The sequence below is a fragment of the Anser cygnoides genome, chromosome 10, assembly GCF_040182565.1.
Source record: "Anser cygnoides isolate HZ-2024a breed goose chromosome 10, Taihu_goose_T2T_genome, whole genome shotgun sequence".
NCBI classification, from domain to species: domain Eukaryota; kingdom Metazoa; phylum Chordata; class Aves; order Anseriformes; family Anatidae; genus Anser; species Anser cygnoides.
The window spans coordinates 20,534,008-20,557,603 of NC_089882.1; the positions used below are offsets into that span (position 1 = coordinate 20,534,008).

General features: G+C 39.6%; 1 protein-coding gene across 1 annotated transcript in view; it reads right to left on the bottom strand.

Moving 5' to 3' along the window:
* The window catches only part of VGLL4 (vestigial like family member 4), a 92,002-nt gene extending 69,617 nt beyond the window's left edge, over nucleotides 1-22,385 (bottom strand). Inside the window, exons 1-2 of the mRNA XM_048046150.2 lie at nucleotides 22,135-22,385; nucleotides 14,532-14,608 (exon numbers count right to left, since the gene is read on the bottom strand). Coding sequence (XP_047902107.2) covers nucleotides 14,532-14,595 — 64 coding nt within the window. The 5' untranslated portion in view covers nucleotides 14,596-14,608; nucleotides 22,135-22,385. The remainder of the gene's footprint in view (nucleotides 1-14,531; nucleotides 14,609-22,134) is intronic.
* Between the last annotated feature and the right edge of the window lie 1,211 nt (nucleotides 22,386-23,596).

Sequence of the window (23,596 nt, forward strand, 5' to 3'; positions counted from 1 at the left end):
CTTATAGCTATTTGTACTCCGTTAGAAATTCCAAGCAGTTATCAAAGCATAGCATCAAGCACAGGCAACAACAATAGGAAAAATCCTGGACATAAGAAGTTGGTAACTATAATACTTGGAAGAAGATAACAGACAGATAACAAATCAAGGCCATGTACTGATGAATTCCTACCTTTAACATTAACAAGCAGCATCTGCAGCTTGCAACAATATGTAAATGAAAGAGTTTTGAAACACCGCTCATCTGTACTGAAGCTTCTATTTCTGATATGCAATAACAGGTGTTCTATACCTACCGGAGAAATTCTTCATCCGTTTTGGGTAACAGACGTCAAAGGAAAAGTCAGAGTAGCATCATTTTTAGAAATATGTCCACTTACTTCATTGAACATTCAAATTTCAGCCATAAAATGAAAATGATAACCTCCTAACAACTTCACGGAGAACAGTGATTTATAGGGGAAAAGGAAACACAGAGTACATTAAAACATAATATTTAGTATCCAAACTGAAAAATATAAGAAAGGTCTTCCACCCAAATCCTCCTTTATTACTTTATACATTCTCATTATATTCACAGGATCCCATACTATATATCACAGGGGAAAAAAAAAAAATCTATGAAACTTGTTTACAGACTCACTGCTACATTCCAATGTCTACCATCTCCTATCTTGCTGGCACATCACTTTCCAGCTTCTCAAAACCATCAAAAAAAAGTCTAGTATACACCCCCCCCCCCCCAAATATCCTATGTTGCATTTCAGCCAGAAGACTTGGACCTCCATTTCTGAGCTGTACACGCAAACGTCCCCAAGCAGAACCTACAAATGTTACATCCTGCTAGAGATCACCTAAATGGTCACAACTCTTTTCAACCAGGAAGTCCATCGCTGTCATTCCTTAAAAGTTTCTCCTGGCTTGCAACATTCATCCCATGCTGGACCCTTACCCGTATAATTTGTTTTCAAATACAACACTGCAAGGCAGAAAGCGTGCACCTATCCTGCTTTAAAAGTGACTTGGAAAGACGTGAGTGCTACCAGAAAGAACAGAACACCGCTGTTGTTAATAACTGAAACAAACAGCTAAGGAGAGCATAAGCGCACACGTTCAAACAGATCACCGCATTGCCAGGAGTGAATAGCCAAAAGTGGCAGTGAAAACCTACATTTGTCTATTGTCACAATCTTCCCCTCATTACTATTAACTTTTGGGTACGACTGAAAACAGAAAGACAGCAGCATTAGTGTTTTTGCATTAAGGTCAGTGGAACAGCATATACTACCACTAAGGCCATATATCTGAGAAATAAAAGAAAAAAGAATTGTAAAATAGACCTGTGAGATTATCAAAAGATCAGGCAGACACCTGAGCAGATCACCATTAAAAAATAATAGTCTAGATAGGAAGAATTATGAAGTACTAGACAGCTACATAAGACTGAAGTTATTATTTCAGCATGGCACTGTAGCTGTCATGTGGACCTATCGATTTGTTTGGTTCTTCTCTACCTATAGAAATGGAGATCTTAAACTTTCAATGGAGAATTAAGTGAAGAAGCACCATTTTTTTTCTGCCCTCTTCTGAATACAGGAGAATTCCTGAACCCTTCAGCAAAGCTGCTGGTTGGGAACCCAATATTGTGCATGATTATTTTAACAATGAAAATTATTTTATTAGTGGTGGTAAAATACTGAAATTTTCACACAGCAGATATACACAAAACATACACGTGTGCCAAATGATGTTTTCAGTTACATCATGGAGTAAAAAGTCACATTACTGAGCACCATAATAAGCACAGTAATAATTCACACATGGAAATCTGCTGCATGTTTGTTCCCACAACCCGTGGCCAATCTATGAAACAAAGTCACAAAATATTAGCAGGAATCCCAACACGGATGCAACCTCCCTATTGCATTCCAGCACAGTTACGTCAGACAGGCCAACCTAACATGCTTCAGGTGTGAGCCAACAAGTAACTGTCCATGGTTGAGAAGAACTTTTCTTTGAAATACCTGCTGCAGACTTCTGCCAGTCACAGGGTCGACAACTCTGCTTCAGCAAAACACATCTCCCCTTCCAACAGAGAAGCAAATCATGGCTCTCCCTAAAAATACATTAGGATACAATCGTATCTCCTTTTAAAAGCTAAGTTTCCTGCTGAGAGCTTATGATTTACTTTAACTTCATTGCTTTCTCTGGTCTTCCGTGGGGCACCTTTTCCTTGCCACTTCCACTGTTAAGAATGGTGTTGGAGTCCATTAACTGACTGGGTTTCTCTGCATGCATTTTGTTTTAATATCAAACACGGATATGCACAGCATACATTTTGGATGGGAATTTAATTATGCCTATGTTTTAATGCCTAGCACAACCATGCTGCAATATACTATTGTAATACAGGCGAACCTTACTAAAATACACTACTTGGAATGATTCTGCCTTACAACTTACAGCTATTTGCAGTAACAACGTGACCTAATTCTTCATGTTATCTTCTTCTTCTGACATTGTCTTTTCCTTTTAAAACATGCTCTGCGGTTGTTATGAAAGTGGGTATCATATGAGATTTGGTTGAATAACTAAGGAAGTGAAAAAGAAATTCATGAGATTTCATTCCTGATGTCAAACTGCATTCCAGTTCTTAACTATGTTGGCATGCTCTGGGAAGCAAGGAGCTAGTCTGTTCAGAAAGTTAAACTGACCTTTAAAGGCAAAACATCTGTTGAGAGTCATGAGAAGTTCAGTCAAATGGATTAAGGCAGCTGACCCACTGCTTGATGGAACCACAAGACAACAACATAACCAGTTATTGCTATTAACTCACGGAAAGCCTATCGATATCAAGTACTTTGGACAAGAAGAGTCAGTGCAGAGGTTTCTATCGAGACTAGTTAACTATTATTAGACTTTTAAAAAATATACATTTTTACAAAAAAGATAGATTGAAAATTCACAAACTGTTTTTTCTTTACACGGAAAAAGACAGTATGAATATTGTCACTTTTTCAAGGCTTTAATATTAAAGAAAGCAGTCTTAAGTTTTTCACATATTTAAAAGAGCAATAATATTACCAATTTCAAACTATTTTACTAAGGACTACTATAAATGTTAATACAGCTAATAATTTTAAAGCTAATTAGCTATTCAACTATACTTCTAATAATAGAGCTCATCATTTTCATATATAAGGATAGTTTGGTCAGGTAAATATGACAAAAGAAAGCAATATAACTATGGTAAGTGCTGGCATTATGCAATACACACATTCTGAAATTCTCACAAAGACCAAGGCCCTCGCACAGTAAGATCATGAATTTCCATCAGAGGCCAACACTGCTGAACTTCAATGTACTTGAAATCTAGACCCTGTTGGAAAACCACGATGTAGTCCACCGACAAGATAACTCTTAAGATAAGAACTACTGAAAGAGGTTCCCCATTCACATCGTTATTTGGAGGTAAGTTCGGGGGGAAGTAAAATTCTTGCATGCTTAGACAGTCAAATTCATTCCAGGCCAGGCTAAGCAAGAAGCACATGAGGATATAAAAACTGGGAGAGGAGACAGATGGAGCCATAGAATAACCGTTGCTCTTTTGCTATTATGAACCAGATATATCCTGGCTCTAAAGAAAGCAAATAAAGGCCAGAGATTTATAATAGTAAAGTTACAACTGCAGTAAACAGCTGTTCTCACAGGAACCAAACAGGCAACATGGGCATGACCCAGAAAACAAGAGCAGTTACTGCTATGGCCGCTTTTTCAGGAAAATTTAAGCCTAGTGCATGGGATAAAATGAATTAATTTAAAACAAAAACACAAGAACACAAAGGCAATTTCTGTCCAGCTACCCTTTAGAATTTATCTTTTTTACAAAACAATAAATCTATTTAAACAAATTTAATTCCTGAGTTATCAAGGTATTATCACCTAATACAGTATTGTTGTATCAGATGGACTAAAATACTCTTTGTTATACAGTTTAGAGCGGTGTTTTTTTTAAGACCCATTTTAACGTATGTATCATTGAATTTAAAATCAGAACAGAAGTAAAAACAAACAAAAAAAAGAGCAATAAATCATTTCACAATTTCTGAAACAAGAATTTCTCCTTTTAAGCTTATGGATGATAGACAATTCTGTAGTGACACTGTTTATAGATGCATGGAAGATTTGTAGCAAGTGTGCTTACACAAGTAATTGATTTTTGGTTCAGCAGCAAAAGGGGAATATTTAAAAGCAAGTCATTTTGATGTTTGCATCTTAGGGGAGAAATATGCTCTCTGCAGCCTGAAGCAAAGTATTGCAGGGGTTTTTTGTTTGGTTGGTTTTTTACTAACAACAAAGGGAATGAGTTGTAAAGCAGAGTGGGATAGCTGCCTCTATCCTCCCTTTATTTCATTAGCCATTAACACTCATCCTGGACTGGAAAAACCCATGATCAGCTCTCTCCTCCTTCAGGTCAGAATCTCAGTGGCATGCCATAAATGAAGTCCAGGCTCCCAGCAAGGGAAAAGAAAACACCAAACATATGTTCATTAACTAAGCACTTACATATTTCTGTTTACAACAGAACTGCAAATACTCAACAATCATTTCACTGAAGACTGTACAACAGAAAAAGGAGTCGAGATTGCATAAGACCACTTCAATTTTAACACTGCAGGGCTTCTAAAAGAATTGACTTCACAACTTTAATACTGTTTTAACATTGTGTGTATAAAAACAATGCATTTAAATAAAACCATCCTTTTATTTCAGCATAAGGTCTTTAAATCATAACAGAACACAAAGCTTTCAGAGTCCTCCTTTCTTAAATACAATCTTGTAATTACTTACAGAAAAAGGTACTTTCATATCTGCTTGCCTGTGTAAACAAAGTGAGGAATTGTTACATTGCACAAAAGACATTATCTTTCCCCAAAAGCCAAGTTTTCCCATCTGGAAGATGAATTACACTCATTCCAGAATGCATGGCATCTGGTGCATAGAACCTGAGCGACGGGAGGGGCAGCACGCCTAGCGGCAACAAGCCGGCCGGGAAGTTGTAAAGCACTCCTAACGTTTCCAGACACATGGATAAAACTTTGCAGTAACTATAAAAATATTAAACAAGGAAAGGGATAGACAACAGAAAATATATCAAACCCAAAGTATTCCTGAGACATTCCAACTCCCTTCTCTCAAATTCTGCCCTAAATGAGAGCAGTAGCTTTGCATGTGTGACACAGATTTCCAAGCACGTCCTGACTCTGTGCTCTTACAGATGCGGGAAGAACATCCTGGGAAATCACCCTGCATTTCACAGCACAGCCTGTAGCATTCCTAAGTAAGGTAGAACTTTATTTTATTTTATTGATTTTTTAAATTTTTCGTGAAATAAGCTGAATAACGAATATGAATGAATACGAATAATGAATAATCTACATTAAGGATGGCCTGATTTCCACATGCTACTATATTCTGCCTATCTGGAAGAACAGACAACATCCACTTGTGTAGTTGCAATTACCCACCATAAAACAGAAAAAACACAATGACCAAATATTTTTCTCCATTTTTTTCCCCAAATGCAGAATACAACAAATATTACTGAGCACAAAGCTCCAGGTATTGTGTTTCAGGGAATACAACCGTTCAGAAGCACGTGCACTGACAAGTTGCACATGGTGGTGTATGTGCTATCACACTCACAATATGGTATTCACTCAGCTGCAATTTTCTGAGCAGTGGTTGGTATCTGATGACAAATTCCATTCTAGTAAGAAGATTCTTCTCCCTCCCTGTGCCAAACAACATTTAAAGAGATAGTGTTTCAGTAAACATAATTTCCTTGGAGGTAATGCCACCAATCACTGCAAATGTTTTATCACCAATTACCTAAAAGGGATTCACAAAGAAAAGACACATTGTCTGGCTGACATCGCTCAGGAACTCTGAGCAGCCTGTTTCTGAGTCATTGCAGCTTGGGCAGAAACATCTGGTATGTTGAAGGATGCTACATGTTTACAAACTATAGGCAGATGAACGTCTTGATTTTTTTTTAATTAATTTGAAAAAATATATATTTAGACAGTTTGTTCCTGAAGGCATTACCATCACTCCACTGGCTATGCTAATGGTGTTCTACTCCTATTAAAATACATGTAGGCGCCATGCAGACAATAGCCCCATTTTCCAGCCTATTTAACAAGTTGAAAACATAACTCTACTCATTCTTTATCTCCTTGCTACAATAAACTTGGGGGGAGAGCATGGAGTGAAGCCTTCTGGAGGTAAGAATATTTGATGGAGGGAAGAGGGGAGGAGAACACACCAGGCAATGAGTTTTCTCATTTAACACTCCTACTTCCAAGAAAATCCTAAAAACGATTAAATGGCCCTGATATCATTTTACAGAAAGCTCCTCTGTGAAAGTGTTGAGTAATAAAAACAGCTGAAGTGTTTCTGAAAAACAAAGAGTTGAAGGCCAGGAATTCATCCATGTGAGTATTTTATTAAAAAAAAAAAATAACAATGAATTAACTGATATTTAAAACAGGGAAGATATTAGCATTTTCCTGGTTCGTATGGTTCATAAATCTAAAAGCAGAACACTACGCATGTTATTACTCAGAGAGTTTTATTGTTTAAGGCTTTTGGTATTCATGCAGCAACAACAGATGATTCAGGCTGCATTTCAGTGATTGAACCACATATGTTTTTCCATCACACGATTACCAAACTGAAACATCACACTTCAATACTTTTCCTCCTTTCAGTACTAACAGATGAGTTATGCCACAAATTCTGCTCCAAAACTAGTAGGACTCCTGTTCTTCTACTATTGATTAAATGTTAAGTAAATGACTAGCTAACAAATTTATTTTAACACCTCCAATAGCTGTTGAGGGTTCATAAATGTAAATCTTCGCTGATACTGCTGCTTAGAAATTGTATTCGCCTCCAGAAAACTTAAATTTCTGTTTTGCTAGACATCACATATAAGTTCTGACCATATAGTTTCTATTTCATAAAAGCTGTTCAATAACTTAATTGCTCATTAATTTCTGTAATTAAAGAATTCAGTATGTTAAACTGAGTTGCAGAACACTGAAGTCTAACCTTCCATCTCATTTTCATAATTTAACTCTTTGTCTTTAGTACATATCTGCCTTTTCTCTAAACCTACAAACATATTCATCCAATCATCAAACTGGTAGAAAGATAACAAAATCGTTATTTTAATTTACCATGAAAGAGGAAATAACGATTCATATGGACAATTCACTTACTTTCATAGGAGAAAAAATTGTGAAGCACTTCATTTTCCCTCCTTTCACCCAGTGAGGGAAAAGTCTTCTGAAGAAGTCAAGCTCTACATGAAAGATTGGGCTGGGTTGGTTAGTAACAGACACCTAAGAAGAGCTGACAAACCCTGATTAAAAATCCTCAGACTTTGAAAGTAGTGAAGAACAATGTGCATACAAACTACAGTGAAATCTATTTACAGAGTGCAAAAGAAATAGCCTGGTTTGGATGGTTGTGTTGTCCCCAACTTAGCCAAGTGGGATTTCAGCAAGCATTGTTGGCAAAACAAAAAGTAGGACATTCAGTTAAAAAAAAAATGACTCGCTCATTTACTGGTCTTGAAAGTCACAAGAAGCAAGATTTTCAGTAGAATTACATAAAAGTTTTTTACTATAAGGGAGATATTTATCTACTCTAAACTGGGGAAAAAACAAGACACTGATTTAGTCAGTACCCAGTGGCAATGGTATCTTAAGATTATCTATAATGACTGATCACTTGCTCAGGTAAAGGAACAGAAACTTGCACGATATTCTTCAAAGCAAAGGATTTTTAAAGGACAGTTTCCCTATGCACAATTTTATGGTGCTACTATGAGCTACTGTAAAAGACAATAGCAAATTTATTTCCTGAATATTCCAAAATCAACATGCAGAGAAGGATAAGTACTGCCACCCACCCACTACATTCCACTTCTATGGTAGCAAAAATTTTCGTGGCATCAAACTCTTGTAGGATTTTTTGCCAGACTGCTTTGCACACTAAGAACTCAGGCTTTAAATGAAGTTAGGGCATTAGCAGCATAGTGAATAAAGTGCTACAACCAGGTATCAGGAAATGCAAATTTCCATCTCTGCTTTTGACATCCTACCTAAGCAGATGTGGCCCCATCTCACCACAGCAGTGCTCTGCTTCCTGCCCTTGACGGCCTCAAGAACAGGGACTACATTTTCCCCTGTATATGTACAGCATCAAGTGTTACAGATAACGTTAGCATTCTCAACAGTGTTACATTAAAAATAATTAAAATAAAAAAGATCAACTACAGAAGTACTGGCAAAACAATTAATACAAAACATAAAACTGGTGATATACTAAATTATTAGAGTATTATACCTATTACTGGGGACATAAAATGAAGAATGCTAGCATGAGAGGAAAATAGTTTACCATCAATATAGTCTGTACGAGAGTCTTTAACGTTTAAAGAACTCAAAATATGTTCTACGTTGCCCTTACTGAACCACTTTGATTCCCTTCCACCCCTAAAATAACCACTCCATAAGTGACAAATGATAGTGAATTCTCTCTTACCTACAATATGCAGCTGTAACCGTTGCCTTGTATTGCTTTCTTACAAGATTTGCTTTGGACAGATATATGTAAATAAAAATACAAAAAGCAAGTCACGTTACAGACTATGCTCTACTAGAAATTTATCATCTCGTATTAAGGACTACACTGCTGTAGAATATTTATCACCTTTACTGCAAACATGTATTACTCCCCTTGCTTCTACCAGGAATAGGCTGAATTTGTGACTAGAAAATGAACAAGGCCTGTGACTTGATGCCTCTGTTTCACTGCTTGTAAAAATGCTATCGCTGTTTCTCATTTTTCTAAAGCAGATAAATCTCTTTAGCAAAGAAATAAAATAAATAAATAAATGAAACTGATCTTTAAGGCTGCCCTTGTGCTAATTTAATTCATATAGCAAGTTCCATGCTATTCCTCACTTTTAGTCAGCCACAAAATTTTCAGGATCTTGAATATTTTCATTTCTGATTTAATTGTTCACACAGTAGGATGGAAGATATTTAAGATTCTGCAAAGATTGCTAAGAAAACCTGCCCTTAGACTCATTGTCCGTAATTTGCTATAAATTTACAAAGCAGACAGAAGAGTACAGGAAGAGTGCTAGTGATGCTAGAAACTTGCTGTCATTAATTTGTTCAGCACAAATAACAACACTCAAGTCCATTTCTATCACAAATATTGTCCACTTTGTATTTTAAAGTAATAAGCTTACAGTCACTATCTTCAACAGTGTTAAAAAATAATGAATTGTTCTCATCTCAGCCTGAAAGTATTCTTTTTAGGATCAGCTTTCAAAAACAACGAATTACTGTATATTAATTAATTAAGAGATGGTAGACAGCACAAAATTCAGTCTCCTAGCTGAACTGATTGACCTAAATGACGAAAAGTAAAAACTTATCTGTAGGTATTGTCTACATGAGAAATTTATTGCAAAATAGATTAGGGTAGGGATTTTAAAGCACAGCAGTTCTTCTGTACTAGAAATACCAACTACACAGTCTAGCTTATTATTTGAATTAAACTAAACCACATAAAAGGAACCATCGCCAAAGAATAATAGTCTTCACAGGCAAGAAGTGTAAAATAGCAATTCCAGGTTTACTTACATACAAAGATGGCACACACAACTGCAGTACACATGCAAGAAGCATGACTTGATCAAAGCTTTATTATTATTATTATTTTAAATGAAGTCCTCTATCACAGGGTTTCAAAATATAAAGCAAGACTTGATAGGTACGGACTTGGTACACTGTATTAGAATCCAAAGCTATTACCCTGGACTTTGTTGTGCCATTTATTAGCTGTTTCTAAAACTTTCATTTCCTCATGGAAGTATATTATCTTCTGTCTGCCAACAACAGACTTTTCACTATAATATCCTGAGAGGGAAGAAGCAACATGTATTTTTCTCATTCATTCCCATATTCTTAAACTGGAATTGCATGCTGGAGGGAAGCACAACTGAACTGTTACTACAAAATCAGCACATGACAAGAACACAGTGCTTTCAATGCATTCTGCAAGTACAAGTCCTCATTTTCTGTCAAACATCTCAAAATAAACTTGACTTTTGCAATTATACATTAATCCACATTTGATAAGGTTTCTACCAGCTCTGATAACAATCAATAGACAGCACACATACACAGGTCTTGCAGGTGTTCACTTCATAAAAAGACACTTTCCAGGCTCTGGAAAACAAAAAAATAAACAAAAAAAACCAACAAAAAAAACCACAGCAAAACCTTACAGGTGCCACTTACAGATAAATAGTTGCTCATCACCTACTCTTGCACTGAACAGTCACTCATAAACAGCACAGACTTCCTACATCCTATCCCTTTCACTGTTGAAAACTGAGGGATTAGAGACAAGCCTTCAAGATGACAGGCATCCTTGTATGCTTTCTTTCCAGTGAAACAAGAAATCAAGTTTGGACAGCAAGTATAAATTGTTTATCCCATCCCTGGCAGTGCCCAAGGCCAGGCTGGATGGGGCTTTGAGCAACCTGGCCTGGTGAGAGGTGTCCTGGCCCATGGCAGGGGGCTGGGATTGGATGGGCTTTAGGGTCCCTTCCAGCACAAACCATTCTGCGATTCTATGAAAAACAAACTCCATTAGAAAATACCTTTGTCCTCTGCTTTAACTGTTATCATGTCCAAAGCAGTGTCAACTTACCTTCTTTTGTTTGGCTGCAGTTTTGGTGGTTTTTTTTTTTTTGTTGTTTTTGTTGTTGTTTTGTTTTTAAGTATAGATCCACTACAACATAAGCTTAAATTATTACATCACTCTGGTAAGAGTTACAAATAGAAAATTACATTAATAATTTATTTTCTGTAATTAATCATTTCCATGAAACAGCAGTTAACCAAATGTTTTGTAAATTTTCTTTCATAACAAGTGCAGCATGATTTATACTGGGAATTGTTGAAATAACTGCCAGCATAGTTCATGAAATAAAAAAAAGAGAGATGCCACTGAAAGCAACATACAGTGCAAACATATCACCAAAGGTCAACCTTATTGACATTGGTGAAAAACAAAACAAAACCAAACCAAAAAAAAAAAAAAAAACCCACACCACCCTCAAAGTCATATTTGTTTTAAAAAAAAAAACACACACTAACAATTCCAGGAAATCTAATAGCCATACATCACATTCATTTGTTATTTGTTTAAGTACTGGTACAGTTAAAAAGATACTTGTTTTCAACTGAGTGTAACCTACGCACACGCTAAGACACTTCTACATTACTTGGCATTTCGGTGAGTGTCCCACAGAGATAAAAGAGGATACTTCATGTTAGAAAGAATTAAATTTATAAATAATGGTAATATTCCTCCTGAGAACACAGTTAGACAACCAAGAATAAAATGAGATACGTAGCAGCTTCAGGAAATAAGCCTTGCTATTAACAGGAACCTGTATGTGTACTGCTCAGGTACAGTAAATGCACTTGAAAGCTGCTGATTTATGTAAGTTAGTTTGAAGTTGAGGTTGAGATAGAATTAAAGTGTATCAGGGTGCTGAAGTTTATAATTTGTCTGCAAGAGGATCAATGTCTTGTATACAAATAGTACTAACACTTTCAGGAAAAGAAGTGGCTAAATTAGTGATATGCATGAATAAGAGCACTAACAACTTAAGCTAGCTTCATATCTTACGTAGGAGCAGACATAGTTTAACTTCATAAACATTTTATACACGTTATATACAGCATATACTTCCTTCCTCATACTACATGACAGAATTGTTAAGGTCACGTTCATTTTTATTTTAAAAGCTTTAATATTAAAATACTTTGAAGAGGAATAATTTTAAGTGATTATAGTTAAAATGGATGATATATTAATTGCTTAAATTGATCTTGAGGTGACAGATTAGCTGTTTTTAGGCCACTGTATGTGGCTTAGATGAGCCAAATCATCCTTACGAGGAGATTTATTGTTTCACTGGAACCTAACCACTATTTTCTTCATAGTACTTTAATGTCAGAAAAGTGTATGGCTTCATTTCCTTCTGGTCCCCATTGGAAAAAAAAAAAAAAAAGGTAAAATTTCAAATATGAAATGTGCAAAGGGCATCAGGAATTATCTGGTAGATAAATTTCTATTCCAGAACAAAAATAAAAGACCCCAGGTAAGACAGAAATGTTCCAGAAGCTTAAAGTATCTGAAATCCTTATTCAAAAGTCAGGAAGCAGGAAAGTTCACATTATCATTGTCAATGTCAAGAAGAACCTGTTGTTTTTGTCATTCCTGTCACTGTCCATCCCCGTCTCTGCAATGAATGAACAATAAAATGACCTGGATAGTATTACCTAAATACAATCAACATCACTGAAATAATTGAATAGCTTGTTCAGACACCAAGTATCTAAGAATAACGTGATTTAAGGAGGAAAAACAAAACAAAACAAAAATGACTGGAGTACAGGTCATGACTGGAATATGAGGAAATCCACAGAATTCCATTTGTTACATAAAGTCAGCGTGGGATATACAAGTCCAGAGACGAACCACTGCTAAAGCTTCAGGAGCAGCCTGCCATGCGCTTTACTGGAAAGCTCAAGGATAATTGCTAAACTTAAGACTAAGGCTAATTGCAGCCTGTTAGTATCCATTCGGCAACACCACAGAGGGAACTGCACTTGCTGGTGCAGTTTCCAAAAAAATGCAATACAAAAAAGTACAGGTTCAGAGCCTGGTCTACGCTCCTCAGATCTTCCTTTTCACAGCTTTACATACAATAGCGTGCTTGGTGTGCAGCACACTCAGCAACAGGACAAACTTTGAGACAGTATAAGTTAGAAGCTGCAGAGTGGCATAAATCTAATTAAGTCTAAGTGGTAAAACTAAAGGAATGTAAATTAGAACCAGATACATATCAGCTTCCTCACATGCGAGCTGTACTGAATCAGACTTCCTCTGGATTCTCTAAACACAGCCCAACATTCCTACCCTATGGAACTCAGAATCAAAATCAAACTAGAGTCTCAGGCAGTGTATATATATGTATATATATATAAATATATAAATGTAGTCAAAAGAAAATAAACTAAGCTTTTGCCCCCTTTGAGTAAACATGCAAGTTAATTTACAAGAGAAATCCCCAGGCCAAAATCAGTTATAACAATTTCCTTGAGGACTTTCACTGCTGTTCTTTTTACCAGTAATAGTCAACAACTGTAGCATTCAACTAAATCATCCCACTACAGAGGGATCAGTACAAACTTAGTCCGTATCTAGCAGTAAGGTGAACATGAAAGAACAACAAAAGCAATATTCATTATAAAGCTAAGAGACAGTAACGCAGAAGTATTAAACTTTCATTTTGCAAACTTCTTCAACAGTGAGCTACTGTTATCTTGACTATTTGAACATATACAAAAAATGTGGGACTTGATCTCCAAATACACAGTGTTTGTTTCGTATTTCAATGACTTTAATATGTTGATTAGCAGCAGTAGTAAATCAATTACTTAATTCAACATTCAAAACCTTCACTTTTCAAAAAATACATGCAGAATAAAAAAGCAAAGACTAAAGGTAGAAAAGCAGAAGTCATCTTAAAAGGCAACTTTATGCACAGAAGCTACACACACACACACAAAGCGCAGTTTAAAATCCAGAAAACCATTTTTCTAATTAGCATCTATTTAGGTTGATAACCATGATGCACACATTACTCGGAAAAAAAAAAAAAGGAAAGAAAAAGTTATTATTACCACGCCATTCTACACAGTAGCACTGCCATTTGGCAGAAGCGAAAACATTCTTCTAACATCGGCTAACCCATCTTAGACATTTTTTGTGAATGGTAAGAGAAGTAAAAATATTACCCAAATGACTGGCAATGTGATACTCTGTAGCTGCAACTGACATCATTTACAGTGTTAACATCCTGTACTAATCTTTTACTAGCACTGAAGGGAAAATGAAGTGCTCATTACTAATTGTAACTGTCTACCTCTAAGTTTTTATGAGCTGGAAAGGAATCTTTGCCCATCCATCCATGCACACCTAGTTACATGCTCTTAAAAGGCAACAGGCCTACCTGATGTAAAACGCCTCCTTAGTTTGACAGTGATTCCAGTACAAGTTTTTGTCTGCTAACAATCCAAAAGTAATTGGGAAAAGAAGGGCACCTTTCTGTGGATTGCTAAGTACATTTTAAAAAATAACAGAAACAATTGTCTTGCATCTTGCACACTAACCAATTTAAATGCAATTTATTATTTTTTTTTTCACCTTAAGATGACGACCTTAAGAGCTTCTGAAGACATTTTCCTATGTCTTAGACTCAGTAAACTGGAAAGATGGGTAAAGCCAGCAACTAGACTGATGCACAGTACAAACATAAAGCATCTGGATCCAACAAACAGAGAACCAAGTTTCAGACTTACGTTTCTCGTCATCAGCATGTACTAGAGACGCCGCTCTTGATAAAACGTCCAACGGAGTCTCCATTCCTCTCTGGATCCTGGAAAATTCAGAAAGGAAGTCTTGAATTTTACAATGTTTTAATAGTACACAGCTAGTTGGTCATTAAATTACAAATGCTAAAAATCCTATCATCTTTCCCGCAAGTACTACAGGGTCATCTTGCTTTACACACTTCTTTTGCACTGAAACATCTGAGTATTAAAAAAAATTATTTGTTTCTCCTGTTTGTTTTGTTTGTTGTTTTTCCCCTTTGGTAATCTTTTCTTCTGCTCTTTGCAAAGAGTAAACTTAGAGGTTCATTACCAAACCATACTAGGCAGTACGCCACTCATTCACAGAGTACACACGTTAGGTATTACAGAAGAAAGACGAAACAAAAAACAAGAGCATGACAGCAGGAAAATCAAAACCCCAGTTTTCTGCTGTTGTCATATTACAACAGCACAGGATTTGTTAAAACCAAGTCACTGCTGAAAACAAGGAAACAAACATTAGCTTTCCCACCAACTACTCACCCTAAACAAACCAGAAGACCAAGTTCTCAAATACTTGACTGAAACTGACAACCACTGCTCATGTATATTGCAAACAGTGTTATCTGCTATATATTTTAAGGGTTATTTTTCCTTCTCACATGCCTTCCTTCAATCCAAATAGCTACTTGAGACAATATCCAAAGGCGCAACTCATCTGAAGAAGACAGCTGGTCTGATTCCCCACAGCAGCACAAGACTACTTTAGACCTACAATCTTCAATAAACACGCACTCCATAATCTCCCATGTCCAAAGCAGAATCATCCAAAGATTTATTAAGTCATTAAGAGATTTTCTTACTCATGGATCAAGCACTCATCTATACGGCACAGACTGAAAACCGTAACTCCTATAGTTATCATCACACCTCATTAGTTGCTTGTCCGTGTTTTTCCCCTACAACTCATAATTGCCATATAGGAAAAATTAACCCCATCCCAAAACGATGTACACTTCAGGAATATAGCAAGCCACATTCTCTCAAAATAAAATAAAATAAAATAATAATAATTGTATTATAGCTTACATAAACCTGTAAAAGTTTCACATATACAGCTTAAAAACTAAAAAGAAGCTCCAGTGTAAGAAGATATGAAAATGAAAGTAAGGAAGAGAATAGCACGTTGTCAAGATGCTTGCATTGAAAGGCCAACGACTTATAACTGTTTTTAAATAAAGCAACAGCATAGACAGAACTGGTAAGAAAACAAACAGAGGAAGAGAGAAAATCCAAGATTGCTAACAATTTCTTTCGCGTTTTTTTTTTTTCTAAAAAAGTTGCATGCTATTCTGTCATAAGAACTGTTTACTGTAAGTTACTTTCCAGTGTGACTTAAAAAAAAAAATAGTAGTAGCAACTCCAGAAATCTCAAAACTTATATAGATTTAACAAGCACGTGCTTGGGTAGCAATTTCCTTGACTTTGCACGATGAATAATAAATATTAAACCTCACTGTTCTCCCTCCCTCTGCCTAAATAATGTCAAAGACTTTAAAATTCAACAAAGATTGTAAAGCATAAGAGAAAGGATTTTTAAGTATATTTAATTTTCCATATTTTTTTAAAAAGATTTAAATCCAGTCTTGTTACTGCAGGACTGAACGAGGAGAGGAGATATATTTGCAGTAACTAAATATAGCACTCAAGGATAAAGACACACGTTCTCCCTCCCTGTCAGAATCAGCTTTTGCTCAAGAACAGTATTTTAATCAAACTGATAAAGATTAACTTTTTTTTTTTTTTAAGACTGTATAGGTGGGCAACAGGTTTTAGAAAATAAGATCTTAGGCTCTTTTTTTCTGTTTTCATTAAATATTTCTTTTTGTCATATTCAGCCTCTCTTTCTTCCAAACCAAACGGTGTCCCCTTCAGAAGGCTTCCTCATTCCACTCCGACACCCTAGACCATGATGCTTGGTTCTCTTCTGATTTTTGTTTTATTGGCATTTAAAAGAGCACCACTTTACTTCTCTCGGAGTGTTGATTGGGTCGGTGTTGACTGACCCTCTCACACAAACTCTTCTGCCACACAGTAAAAGCTCAGCTGGAACCAAGGACTGCAGTACTTGGGATCAGAAGAGGCAGCGACACCGAACTAACCGACGGCTACCCATGACTTAGCACTAACCAGCCTCGTCCTCTGTTTCACGGTACTTCAAAGCTTTTCGGACAACTCTTTAGAAAAACCTCTCTTGATAAAGAACAATGCAAAGGATATTATGATCTGCCTCTTACTGAAAACAAATTGCTGTTCCCCTCAAGTCTGCCAGTAATATCCAAATAATGGGAGCAGCAGATGCCCAGTCCCTTTCCGGAACATGCTCCTAGTAAGAGAATTAGCTGGTGACAGAGGTTCACGTTGACAGAAGGAAACAGGAACCAAGTCTTAATTCTATTCAGGAAATTAGACACTTGTAAAACAATTTCAGTAAAATTGGCCTCGATGTAGTTTTGTAGCTTTGCATATTCTTGAAGCTTACATCATAGGAGAGCTGCAGAAGTGTTTTGCTAGCAGTTAATGTCTTGTGAAGGATGCTGTGTCCATTCAGCAGCTTCTTGAAAGAGATGCTGCTAATACAGAGATCTGCAAATCCCAGGGTGTGATTCCACATATGCTGCACTTTTTCAAACATGCTGCACACATTTACAGTTATAAAAATTACCTTCGAGGAGCAATAAACTCCCAGGTTATTTTTCAAACAATATGAAATAACCCTCTATCCCTAAATTAAGCTAACAAGTCAGGAATAGCAGCTCAGAAAGGAAACAAGGGTTGCCTACAAGAATGAGAGGAGGAATCTTCTGAAGATAGTTCAAAGCTTAAGATTCTCATTTCATCTCGGCAAGGACAGCAACCGCTGCAGCTACTCCAAGGCAGCCTTCAGAGAACAGCCCAGCCATCCTCATAAGGAGTCACACTTTGAAACTGAATGAAGATTTCAATTTCCAGGGTTCTGATGAAAAACCAGTAACAAGCAGACCTCTGATAAGTCAGTTAATTCTGTGTTACACCAAAATTTGTCTATGTTGTAGAAACAGACTTAAACCAAATCTAAAGTTATAAATGAAAGTATCCCATAAAAAAAAACAAACAAAAACCTTTAGCCTATGTGCAAGTATTGCTCTACACCCAGGCCTCAAAAGGGAAAACAAATTACTAACGAAACATAGGTACACAAATTTAACTTCCTCTGGCTAGGCTCGATCTAAACACGATGGAAACAGTCTTACAGGTCTCCTACTTGATACAAACTCTTAACTCCTCGATTTAAAGCAATACGAACCAAAAGCACTTTTTCAAGAGTTTAAGATAATTTTATCTACGGTAATTTCAGATATTAGTTTAATATCTTAGCGCTCTTACTTATCAATTGCTGCTCCCACTCAGTATTTCCCTAGTCTGCCATTTCACCTGCACGGCACCAGGGAAACATTCGGAAACGCAGTAAACACGCAGAATGTTAAAATGCATTTAAGAGACTGTCTGAACCGCAAATGAATTACTAAACATCCCAATGACACTGATCCCCTAGCAGGTTTTTATGCAGCATCTGCACTTCAAGAACATAACACCCTTCAGTTTAATGAAACAACGCATTTTCCCCCTTCTCTTCAAACTTCTGCAAATGCCATGCATGTGTGGAGTACTCTCAGCTTAGCAAATACCTCACAGTTAACATTTTTGAAGACTATAGCAACAGAGAAATTAGAGCTTTTGAAAATGAACCGTTAAGTGTTTTCATGAATTTACAGAGCACCTTCTGAGCATCAGGGAAAGCTCACAGGGAAAGTCCTAAACTTGCTTATTTGAAGCTTAAGTAAACAGGCAGCGGAGAAACTGACACCAAAGATTAACTGCAGCCTGGACAACGAGACATTCATTCAATCCCATGTAAATTATTATTCACAGTGGGGTACGCCAGGAAAGAGTTCAAATAAGAGATGAATTTTATATTTGACTAAAGGAAAAGGGAATAACGAAGGAATAGAAAAGAGAAATACGCAAGGTAATATTTGCAGCAGTAATCAGCATGGAACTACGATGGCTTTTGTCTAGAAGGAATCTTAACTAGGAACCAAAGTAATGAGGCAGATAACAGAAAAAAGGGATACGTTGATGAGAACAAAGACATGCTGGGCAGATGAAAAACTCAGGAGCATTTAGACATAGTTTGGACGTGAAGATTTAAAGAGAAGTCACCGTCATAAGGATAGCTGGATCACAGGTCTGACTGACACACAGAACAGCAGCACAGCCAACGGCTATTGCAAACAAGCTAATGAGAAACGTCTGAAAGCAGACACTACTACGAGGTCTCCCTGAACTTGCTGAGTGTGAACTACAGATAGACATCTACACGATGCCAAGGAGAGAGAAAGACTGAACCTTTCGGTGATGTGGAGAAAAGTCTGGCATTTGAATTCATATGTCTGGTGAAATTACACAGATAAGGTTGGAGGGAGAGAAGTGGATTAATAAGCAAAGCCCATTGTAACAACAAAAATGTGAGACAAGAATGACAGGAGACTCAAGAAACTATCAAGAGCGAGGACGAAAGTGAAGTAAGCGTAGATAAACAGAAGCATAGGGAAAACAAGATTAACTGAAGAGCACTGACAGATAGTCAAAGCACCTGACTTCTGGAAAGATGCAGGCAAAGTACGTACTAGTCAGATGTCATACCCCAAAGTCACTAAAGAGAGGTGTTTCAGTTCATTTCAATGGAACAAAGCAAAAGTGAAGAGGGAATCCAGACACAACTTACCAGAACAATTAGTAAGGCTGCAGAGGAAAGGAATATAAAGTAAAAATCTGATGCAAACCAAGTCAAGAGCGTTTTTCAGACAGGAGAGAGCAAAGCATATTTGTGCTGTAAATGAAAAAAATGCTAAGCACACCGTATTCAATGTATGTCCTCAAAAGCTGCAACATGTTTAAATTCCTTCAACTGCACCTACATCACAGCCTCTATTTGTGGATACATAAATCCTGTGTTGAGATAGATACCCATATGAAACATTAACTGTTAAGTGTTCAGTTCAGATTGTGATAACCACGTAGCACTGATCACCCTTCTGCATTTATGACAGACAGGCTTTCATAGTGAGTTCAGGCTACTTGGCCAATGGAACCATCAAAATACTACCTTTTTTTTTTTTAATATAAAGTCTTTCCTCAGTACCTTGTTTTTTTACCGTGCTTGGTTTATATGTGAAAAGTGTGTTTGAACAGGCAAACCTCCAAACAGAAACAACTTAATGATTTGACTTATCACATATAAAAATAAAGCTTAAAGCAAATCTTTGGCATTTAACCTTGTGTTTTTGTTTTCTGCTGCATAAATCCTCTTTAACAAGGAAACATTCTAAAAAGACAGCTCTTAGCAACAGTACTTGAAGAAAAATCTAGCAAAAGTAAGAATTTAAAGGTGGAAAAGTCTAACCTGACCATGTCTTGCTTCGAAAAGATCATTCAGTCCATCATGTAATAATTTCTGATGCAAAAACAGTATGCAACATCTAAATATAATAAAAGGACCTGAAGAGAAACTACCTTTTACAATAGAAAACGTAGCTGAGAACAAATCAACCTTCTCAGTGTCTCTAAATTGTGTTAGCTACCAAAGTTATACATATTTAAACAAGAATTTCCTGTTGCTTTAAAATACGCTTCTTCAGTTAACACACCCAAAAGGTCTATACCAACTATTTTCTACCATGTCTTAGCTACCAGCCATGTTTTATACCACTAGACTGTCAGATCCACACCTTTCAGCACCAGTTCTGGGTGCTCACCACTTGCAGAACTAGCCTAATTCCTACACGAAGGTGGGTGTAAAAGCGAGGTGGCAGCGCTCACGGGGCCGAGTCCTTCCCAAGCAGAGGTAAGGTGTGCTAGCAGCACAGCGTCCTACGCCGGACCACCCGGCCCCGTTCCCCACAGCGCAGTGGGGGTACTGGTGGTTCTGCAGCAAGGGTTTCAGCCCAGAGGTTTGCTTCAAAAAAAAAACAAAAAACAAAAAAAAACCTAAAACCAAAAAAACCAACAACGCAAATGTACAGCACAGACACTGCCAAGTTCTACCAGGAGTCTAACAGACCAGATCTGTCTTTTATGTATGATTTAAGGCAGTTTTTGAAAACACAGCCTGACCCCAAATATCAGGATTGTAACTGCTGTATCAACCAGAAGAAACAGAAATGTAAGGGATTTAAGCAAAGCACAGTCTACATCAGAAATATGTGTAACTATTTCTCACAAGTAGGCAGATGGGAAAAACACAAACAAAGAACAAGAATTCTGTAAAAAAGCCCTAAAAATATTATGTATGAAGGTAGGAAGAGAAGATTACTGCCAGATTTTACACAGTTCTAGATCTATGGGTTCTTAATATCACCATCTGCAATGAGAATGTTACTCCCTACCTGCAGCTTGTTCCCCTGTGAGGAACGTTCCTTAAAACAACTGCCTAAACTCTACGAAAATCTAATCAGAAAAGTTATGCTCCAGGAGGAACCCTGCAGCTCTAGATCAGTTGTTTGTCTTTGGTTTAATTAAAAAATCCCTTTTAATTAAAAAATCCCCATCCTTTCTTATTCCTGATAATCCTGCAGAGCAACAGAGTGAAAGTGAGCTGGCTTCACGGCTTCTCTGTCAGTAGAAATGGCTGTTAGACTCCCATTCACTGCACTTGCAGAAAAGAGGTGCACTGGTGTCACGTGCTGTCAGTTTGACTCAGAAACTTAATTACTTCTGATTACATCTGGGAAACACAAACCCAGCTTGACTGCAGAGACTGAAATTGCACTGCTAAAGACTAAAACATATACGTATGTACAAATGGAACATGCTAGATGCAGAATCCAAAGCTTTAACAGCCCCCTTGGGGCTCGTTCTCGAAGATTTTCGCCGCGGGACCCCTTCCTGCTGGTGGGACGCCAGACGCTTGCTCCACGAGCGCAACCCGCTCTGCTGAGGCCAAGGTGTAAGATGGCAGTCCTAGCGCTCCCTCACCGGCCCTGCCGCTCCCAAACGAGCTCCCCGCCGGGACCCGGGCCCGGCACGCTTCCCCCCAGCCACCTTCAGCATCTTCCCCGCAACCTGCGCGGCGGCCGCTTTCGAGCGGGGCTCCGCGGCTCCCCAGGCCGGCCCGAGGCGAGCGGCCCCGCGCCGGGGGAACGCCCGGGCCCGCGGCAGGACCCAGCCGCCCCCGGCCGGGGACCAGGCCCGTGCTAGCCGCGGCCCCCCGGGGCAGCCCGACGCCTCGCCTCGCCTCCTCCCCGCCCGGCCGCCGAGGCGGCAGCGCCGCGACCGCTCCTAAAAAGCCCCGCGGCGGCGGCTGGGGCTGAGGCGGCTCCGCCAACGGTCGCGGCGCGCCGGGCCCGGGGGTGACCCGGCTGCTCCGCCGCGGGGCCCCGGCCCTGCCCCGGGGAAAGCCCCGCGGCGCGGGGAGCGGGACGGGGCTTCCCCTCCCCGCCCGTCAGCGCCCCGGGGGCACCTGCCCGGCTCCGTTCGCCCCCTCACTCACCAGTGTGCTCCCGGCCGGGCGGCTGCGGCGAGCGGCGGCGGCGACAGCGTGGCTGCGGGGCGGCCGGCGAGCGGCTCGCTGCAGCGGCCGGGCCGGGCCGGGGAGCGGGCGGGGGCGGCGGGCAGCGCCTTCACTGCCCGCCCGGGGCCGGGGCGGCGGGGCCGGGAGCGGAGCGGAGCGGGCGCGGCGAGCCCCGGCGCCGCTGGCCCCGGCGCCGCTCGCTGCACGGGCCCGGGGAGGAATCCCAGGAACGATGGAATCCTGCTCCTAGCAGGTGGGGACGGCGGGGCGGCCCCATTGGCCGCGGCGGGCTATGAGCTCAGCATAATTAGGGTAATGAGCCGTGACGTCACGGCCTCGCAGGTAGGCAGAGCGCGGCGCGGAGGAAGCGGGAGCCGCGCCGAGGCTGGCCCCGCCCGCAGCGCCGCCGCCGCGGGGGGGGGGGAGGAGGAGGGACCGGGACGGGACGGGACGGGACGGGGCAGCGGCGCCCTCCCCTCCCCTCCCCTCCGGGCCCGGCGCCGCAGCTCCCGCAGGCGGCGCTGGGCAGCGCGGGGGCACCGGGCCGGGCCCCGGGGGAAGCGCGGAGGGAAGGGGCAGGGCCGTGGAAGTACAGCGCGAGGAGAGCCGCGGGGGAACAGGAGGCGGCAGGGAGCGGCGAGAAGGCGGCTCCTCAGCGGCTGCGGGCTCCCAGCCGCACCCTCACAGAGCTTTTCGAAAGCTAAGGGAAAAGAACAAAAAGTTCCTCTTAAGAACAAATCGGTTTTAAGAAGAGGATTATACCACCGGAGTTTGGAATTAAAATGCATTATCATTTTATCATGGCCTAATAGCCACAGAGATAAATAAAACACAATGAAAAGCCAGGTCTTCAGCTCCTATGGTAACACTACGAGTAGGGTTGAGGATGACGGAGGTTGGGTCCCCATGTTTGATATGAAGATGTTAGGGCTGAAGAAGTCCAGCCCGAGTAACACAGGCCCTCGAGGCTGGGTAACTGCGCGAGGCAGCAGCACGCTCAGACCCAGCACTGCCTGGGCACCACCCAGCCTCTGCCCTTCCCAGCGACCTGCGGCACTGTTCATTCCCAACTCCAAATTTTCAAGACTGAAGCAGTTTGGGAGCACAGCACACTAAATATTTTTGCCTGTTTTCAGTCATTTCATGAAATTAAGCAAACAGACTCGTACAGAATCAAAGGAGCATAACCTTTTCACACTAATTAAGATCTTGCATGATAAAAAACAACTAAGAGATAAGAAAGTCCCCAGAAGATATTCTACCAGGGCCATGCAGGCTACAGGTGAAATCCCAACCACTTGCCTTCTGACCCAACCATAGTTTTTGCGGGAGCAAGACACTGCAGTATCTCCACATTATACCAAGGTGCTCTGAAGAAGCTGGCAGTGCTGTTTTCTGCAGCAGGCCTTTTAGCTTGCACGAGTTGCAGGGAGGGAGGAGG